Source organism: Arachis stenosperma, chromosome 3 (assembly GCF_014773155.1).
Source record: "Arachis stenosperma cultivar V10309 chromosome 3, arast.V10309.gnm1.PFL2, whole genome shotgun sequence".
Classification (NCBI taxonomy): Eukaryota; Viridiplantae; Streptophyta; class Magnoliopsida; order Fabales; family Fabaceae; genus Arachis; species Arachis stenosperma.
In genome coordinates, this window is record NC_080379.1 from 66497381 (window position 1) to 66505303 (window position 7923).

General features: G+C 36.8%; 1 protein-coding gene across 3 annotated transcripts; it reads left to right on the plus strand.

The window, feature by feature from the left end:
* The first annotated feature begins 430 nt into the window (after positions 1–430).
* Positions 431–6727, plus strand: LOC130967934 (protein ALTERED PHOSPHATE STARVATION RESPONSE 1). 3 transcript variants are annotated; one of them, XM_057892985.1, is made up of 7 exons: positions 431–717; positions 1501–1586; positions 1664–2769; positions 3008–3177; positions 3980–4203; positions 4730–5060; positions 6070–6727. In XM_057892985.1, the coding sequence occupies exons 3-7, from the start codon at positions 2016–2018 to the stop codon at positions 6514–6516; spliced, it is 1926 nt and encodes a 641-aa protein (XP_057748968.1). In that variant the 5' UTR covers positions 431–717; positions 1501–1586; positions 1664–2015; the 3' UTR covers positions 6517–6727. The 3 variants fall into 3 exon arrangements, with proteins under 3 accessions (XP_057748968.1, XP_057748969.1, XP_057748970.1); XM_057892987.1 differs by lacking the exon at positions 431–717 and adding an exon at positions 1251–1268; XM_057892986.1 differs by lacking the exon at positions 1501–1586.
* The last annotated feature ends 1196 nt before the right edge of the window (positions 6728–7923 follow it).

Consider the following 7923-nt stretch of genomic DNA (forward strand, 5'->3'; position numbering starts at 1 on the left):
TGAATAATAATAATAATAATAATAATAATAATAATAATAATAATAATAATAATAATAATAATAATAATAATAATAATAATAATAATGTGTATTTAGGAATTTTCCTTTCTTGAGAGGAATAATAAGACTAATCTTTTAAAATACCTACAGCTAAGGGCATAAATGAATATTTCATTTAATCTTGTAAGGGGAAAACAGAGAGAAAAAAAGAGTAAGACTTTCGAGAAGGATAAGATAGAAAAAGTAACAGAAATATTTCATATTTAATATTTTGTTGACAAAATTAGATAGATATAAAATTAATTTAGTATTTAAAATATGAAATTAATTTTAGTGTGTTGTCACTTGTCAGTTTAAAATTATATATATATCTCTCTCTTATTACATAACGTTTTGTGAACAAACATAACAATATTTTTACGTTGATCACATTAATGAACAGTAAGGATGTAGTTGGACGACTTGAGAAAAATTAAACTTTTCAAATCATTGTTTATGAGAACTTTTATATAAGTTTACAATTTATCATCACTACTGATAAAATACCGATGTCCGGTGCACTGCATTCATGCTCTCTCAAATCTCAAGTACCTTTGAGTTGAGCCACATGATATGCTCAGACCATACGCGCACGCCCATACACGCACTACGATGCTAATAACAACTAATTAATCTCTAATGTTGTTGTTGTTGAACCATGTGCTGCTGCATGCTCTGGTAACGGTGTCTCCCTTTCTACCACTTTCCTTCTAAATAATACTATTATAACATTGTTGTTGCCAATGCCTAGTGCATTTTCTTCTTTGGATCCTTCTTCTCCTGCTTCCGGCTTTCAAGAAGGGAAGAGAGAAAGGCCCCCCCCGGGGGGGGGGGGGGGGGGGGGGGGGGTTGTAATTTTGTTTAGTAAAGCAACAACGAGTGGGGTTTCTAATTCTATTGAATGCTTCTTTTTATTATTAATTGTTATTTTAAATGTGGATATTCCCCCTTTATGTTTTCACATTTTGCACAACGAACAAATATGGTTGCAAGGGGTGAATCAGTGTGTGAGTTTGCATTGTAGAATGATGTTTTCTGAATGCTGAGTACAATTTTGGTTATATATATTTTCGTCCACTCCCTCTCTCTCAGTCTCTCTATATTTTCAAATATGCTCCTAATACGTAGAAACTTTTTTACTGAACTTGGGAGAATCCATTTGAACGTGTTGCAGAAGAATTGTTTATGCTGAGTGAAACAGTGGCTTGTCTCAGACAGCTTAGTTCTAAGTCAGAATAACTGTTTTCCTCTCTCTCTCTCTCTCTCTCTCTCAACGCTTTTAGGGTCTCTGTCACAGAATTCTGATACCATTTTTGAATTTCTGCCGGGATCTCGGAATTTATGTTTGCAGCTGTTTCTTTTGTTATAGCTTAGTACCCTGTTTGGTTTGATCATGGGAATGTGTTTCTTCTTCTCCATTTCGAGGTTTTTGATTAGTGTAACAAACATACTATTTTCCAGATTATGGGCTATTTACTCAAGCAAGAAATATATTGGAAAAATTGATGAAGCTGGATTTGAGTTAGTTCGTGTTTTTAGTGTTTTTGGTAAGATTGCAGTTGCTGACTTAGTACTCTGTCTTTATTTGTTCTTTGTGATTCATGTAATTTTTTGCTTTTTGTAGGTGAGGGGAATTTCTGGTTGTCGAAAAATTGGTGCTTGCAAAGATTATTGAGTTACCAGAATCCGTTAACAAAGCAAAGTACCTGAGCTCTTGGCATCACAAAAGATCGCTGCATAATAAAGCTGGAGGTTTTATGTTGAAAGATTTATGATTTGTGAGCTTCATAATTAAGTTGTTGAAAGGAAGGTGTTTGTTTTCTTGTGAATTTTGGATGAAGTTAGAGTTAAGACGAATGGAGAAAGTCCTACTGGCTATTCGTGATTATTTTGCAAAAATAGTGTAGCTTTGTCGATTGGATTCTCTGATATTCAGCTGTGAAAGGTGTAATTGGCTAAGCAATTATCTTTGTAACATGGGTTGTATTTTGTCAAGTTTTGATGAGGATGAGAACGTTGGCATCTGCAAAGAGAGGAAGAAACTAATAAAGCAGCTAGTGAGTATTAGAGGGGAGTTTTCTGATTCCCTTTTAGCATATTTGAAAGCATTGAGGAACACTGGTGGCACCCTCCGGCAGTTCACGGAATCTGAGATTTTAGAATTTGATAGTACCTATAATGGTGTTGCAGGGCCGCCTTCTCCTCGCACTCATCTCCCTACTTCCCCGGTGCGACCACCGCCACCACTGCCTCCGCTTGTCGCTGACGAAGTTACACCACAGGTTGCCCAAGAGGTGACCTCTGAGGATGTTTGCAACAATGTTCCTCCAATGCAAAATGATGCAGGTATGGGGTCCTGGATATTTTCGACCGAAGTTCAAAACTGTGAAATAGTGGAATCAGCAGAGGACGAGAACTGGGAAGAAACCAAAACAGAATTTGAGGATGAAGACCAGGAACCAGAAGTTGTTCTGAGTGGTGTAAGATCACGTAGTGGAAAGCAGCCAGTTGATGATAATACCTCCACCAGAAGCTTGTTTGGAAAGGAGGGTACAGATATGCCTGTCGTTGAGGTCAAGAGAACTAGAAGGGAGAAAACATTGGAGGCAATAGGTACAGAGTTAGATGAGTTTTTCCTGAAAGCATCAGCTTGTGTAAAGGAAATTGCTATTCTTATTGATGTCAGTGGAGGAGATACTCTTCTGCGGTCTAATTCTGGGCATCTAGATGGTAAGGCTACAATTTCATTTGCTGTAGAAGAACAACGGATAAGGGCTTAATCCCATAAGTAATTAACATGAAAACTTAAGTGGGAAACAATTGTAGTAGAATATTTAGGACAATCGGCATGTCATTGAATACAAGTTATTCCGTAACATGCCGATTGTGATTAAGTGATTAATTCCTGTGTATTCTGGCGATCGGATTTATCACTCACATGTTTATTTTTGACATCATGTATTTGTAGGGAAGAGTGGCAATTCTGCAAAGGTCTTCAGTATATTGTCACGGAGTAGGCATCGAGCCAGAGATGCTGCCGAGTCTTTTGGTCCTAGCGAACCATGCAAGCCTGGGGCTCATTGTGCCACCCTTAAAAAGTTACATGCTGCAGAGAAGAAACTTTTCAAGGCAGTAAAGGTAAGCCAAGATACTATAACCAATCAGCTATTCAACTTACTTCCTTTTATTTTAATTCTTTTTACGTTCTAAAGAAAAAGAAACTCCCTGTTTAGTGCAAATGTGAAGCAAAGTTGTGTTTTCAATGGGATTCATGTAGTCAACCCCATCTAGTGGGATATGGTTTTGTTGTTGTTGTTTGAAAAATCTTATGATGTCTTAGTTGCTAGCATATCCAATGAAATGATTGGTTTACTACTATCTCTTTGTTGCTGTCCCAATTCCAAGTATGTTGGAAATATTGCAGAAAGATCTGTTTTGTCTGCTTCATACTTATAACTAGACATGCTTCTTTATGTTTTAGTAATCATGGAGGTAGTAGAAACTATTATGGCTTTATTGATGGAGGAAATATTTGGAGTTGGACATTTTATTAGAATAGATCATGGTGCCATCCATTGATTTAGTGACATAATTATTGAAGAGTAAAACATATAAAGATAATATTGAAAGTTGAGGTCTTCTTTTCTTTTCTTTTTTTGATATATTCTTTTTTGAATTGAAAAAAATTGAGTGGGTATGGAAGATTTATAATTACTCCCCATTTATAATTAGTGACCCCATCTACAGGGACTAATTTACATACCACTCAGCAACCAACTCATAGGTTGGTTTGATATACTTCAACTACAATGTATTACGCTTCAATTATAAATTTCATTATATTTGACTTCTAAATTTTAACACTAAACCTTGTTTTTGGATTTGAAATCGTTAGGCATGAATGTCTTTCTTTTCACATTGTTTAAAATGTGTCCTGTAGGAAGAAGTAATCGTCAAACTGGAGTTCGAGAGGAAGTCTTTATTATTGCAAAAGCAAGAGAATGAGAACATTGATTGGATGAAGACTGACAAAACTAGATCAAATGTTGAGAACCTGAACTCTCATTTATTGGATCTGCGACAATTGATCACCGAAACAACTTCATCAATTTTGTACCTTATAGATGAGGAGCTGTTACCCCAGCTGGTTGCATTAACTGCAGGGTATATCTCTCTAAATTGGATACACTACACTTTCTCCAACTTAATAATTTCTTAGCAATTAGCATCATTCCGATTTTTTCAATAGTTTTTATCTTATATTCTAGGAAATATGTCAAGAAATTGGGTGGTTGTTCATCTCGTTCAGTTGCATTCATAATGATGTTGTGCCATTACAATTATGTTATGGATCTTGCATTGGTTGTCATCAATGCAGTTGCATATTTCGTCTTAAACATGATGTTTAAGAATCCACATTGCTTGTTACATATGCTATAATAGCATCAATAATAATGAGGCAGTGGCTGCTTTTTTATAAAAGAGAAGGGGGAAGAGAGCTGAAAAGAAGAGATGTGATTTTTTCCGAGAGGAATTGCATGTTGAATTTGCCTGATAAAGAATGATACTTAATGTCATTCTCTCTTGAATGTTGCAAAAATAGAGTGATTCAGTTGACAGATGATGAACATGATTGAATATTGTAAATATATCTGAATCATACCATGGGTTTCTCTCTAAAACCTTGCAGGTTGATAAAAATGTGGAGGACAATGAATAAGTGTCATCAGGCCCAAACACTCATTTGCCAGCAGCTGAGTAACCTCAGCGATAATCAAAACGTATTACAAAACACCGAAGATCATCACCGGGCTACCATTCAGTTTCAGACAGAAGCCTCTTACTGGTACTCTAGCTTTTGCAAGCTTGTGAAATCTCAACGCGAGTACGTAAGGACCCTCTGTAGGTGGATTCAGCTTACCAAATGCCTCTGGGATGGCCATGAATCTAGCGATAATTCCTCATTGATTCATTCCATTTGTCAACAGTGGGAACTTGGCCTTGACAGACTACCTGACAAGGTACTTTCTTACCAAAATTTGTTGTCAGTTTGTTTCTTTTTCCTCGATTTTTTTATTAATTATTTTAGTAGACGCTTCTAAGAAGAGATTATCAAGGCATAGCTCTGGATTTTCTTTTTGTCTTTTAGTCAGTTTAGTTGAAAGTAACTAAAATTAGCGCACGCGACCTACTCTTGTTCTTGGCTTCCAGCTTTTCAACTTGCACGCAGAATGAAAAGTTTTCCAATTCTATTCAAGTTTGTCAAATCCAAGTTTTATAGTAAGCTAAGTAACATAGTCAAGTAACGTACGATTGTAAACTCAAGTTAACTTAGAGAGTTCAACTATCATACATGGCTTTACTTGTGTACTATAAAGTATGATCAAATTTAGTAAGTCTCTATCGTAAATTTATAAACATTTCTTTTGTACCTTTATCAAACCTTTTTCAGACTAACGAAAGTCTTAAACGTTTTGGGACCAATCTAAACCGTCACCTCTGCACATGGTCTCATAACCTTTTCCTCCGAGTGGAAATGAGCCCGATCCATGTCATCTACATGACTACATCATCATTCTATGTGACTAGGACGACTCTGCCATTCCTTATTATGACTATGGCTAGCACACAATTACAATCAGTGTTTACCCTAGCGTTGTCACTATTTTCCACTTACCCCATCACTAAGATCTCTACGTACCTACCTATTATCTAGTTTTATCAGCATATTTAAAAAAGGAACTTTTAACGGTTCTTGATCTTACTGAACAAACCTGGAAAGACATACTCTTCTTTGCGTTTTTTTTTCCGTTACTAAATTTTGGTGTGTATATATCTCCATGATCATGAGTTTCTAAGCCCACCACAAATTTACCAACATGACTTATTCTGAATGAACACTTCTTACTGCTGCAAGAAAAAACATTTTTTACTTTCCTCATTAGGTGTAGAGTATTTCATAATGCAGCTGGATTTGTTCTTTGTATATCAGCAGTCAGGTTTATAATTTTTTTGGCACTGCGGTTACAGGATGCCTCTGATGCAATAAAGGGCCTATTGTCATCTATCCGTTCCATAATTGACCAGCAGGCGCAGGAAGATAACATTCTGAAGCGGTTGAACAAACTCAAAATGCGGTGGCGAAGATGCTCGGAGTCCCTGAGCGAGATGGAGGAAAAATTCAAGTACACCTTTGAAAATGAAGATATACCTGTTAATATGAGCCCCATGCACCCGTTATCGCTTAAAAGAAACAAAACAGAAGCCCTGAAGAAGGAAGTAGATCGTATGACAGCAACTTACATGGGTGCTGTCCAGTGTAGTAGGACCATGACTCTAAATCACCTCAAAACTAGACTTCCCCAACTTTTCCAGTCACTGATGGAATTTTCGAATGCTTCGGCCGAGGCTATTGAGGGTATCCAGAACCCTGTCGAACAAGTAGAATCCACTGATACTACTGCATCACAGAACTAATGAGTAATTTCTTTTGATGTGGTGCTTTGAGAAGAGTTAGTCTATGCTTCAGATTGATTATGAGCTGAAAATATACTTTGGTGATGTATATAGTGTTGTCATTCTTGAGGATATGTAGACTGAAAGAAAATTGAAAAGGAGAAATGTATGTATACTGAAATCAAATGTGATAAAATCAAATGAGAAGAGGAGGTTTAATTTCTCTAAGGAACATTGGATTTTGACTCGAACTTCCATATTCGGTCCCAGCGAGTTCAATATATGAATTTGAAAGTTTCGCATTTCATCTAATTTTAGATGCGTACAGTGTACAATATACCCTCTGGAAATCCTTTTAAAAGTTTAAAATGGAAGTAATATCCAAAAGAGCCATGTTATTTCACCAATGGAATACGTACCTAGTTAGCAACTGCCAACCACGAATACGTACGTGATCGTGACTATGGTTTTACCGAATTATCCTTCCCCTTTTTTTTTCCATTCTCATGCGTGGTTCATATCTAATCTCGCTCACCTCTCTCTCCACTTGTTTTCTCCCAAAACTCGTTTTCCCCCAACACTTAAATTCCGTTTTTTTTATTTGTCTCGGAATATATCCTCTTTTTTTCTTTTCTACAAAAATTCCAGCCAGTGCACCGTTTATCCTCCTCAATGCTACAACAGAATTGCAGTGTCACAACAAAATCGTGGCATCACAACAAAATTAGGGTCTGATAGTTGACTCCCCTGACGATTACATTACTGTGTTTGAGATATGTAGTCTTTAACCCTCTACTGTTTTATGCTATTTGTTTTACCTAGCTGAACTCAATTTTGAGATTTGAGATTTGATTGGATGATTATATCAATACTTGTGATTTTGACAATTTTGGAGTTTCAGTTTGATTGTTAACGGAATTTGTTGGGGGAAACACAGGGCAGTTTTACCTAGCCAAATTTTGGCTTTCATCCATTAAATTCGTGTTTGATTTAGGATTTCATCAATTTAATTCGTAATTCATGTTTCACATTAATTTCGTTGGACTGGACACCCAGGGGTTCCGTGGGCTTTCACACAAGCCGTGTGAGAAAGCAGTTTTCTTTGACATGCCTATGCTAGAGGTCAGATGGTCGTCATATGATCCATGTGAGAAAGCGTCTCGCTTTAACACGTCCGTGCGAGAGATCACATGGTTGTCTCACGACTCGGGTGATAAAGTGGCTCGCTTTGAGACAGATCGTGCGAGAGATTAGATGGCTGTCACACAGCCCATGTGATAAATTAGAGGACGGGAGAGGACTGTGATATAGCCCATGCGAGAATCAGACTGATGTCACACGGCCTGTGTTGAGAGATTAGACTTGTTTTTTAAGTTTCAATATTGAGTTAAACAAATTAAGAAATGGCTTCTGAAAATTGCTTAGGAT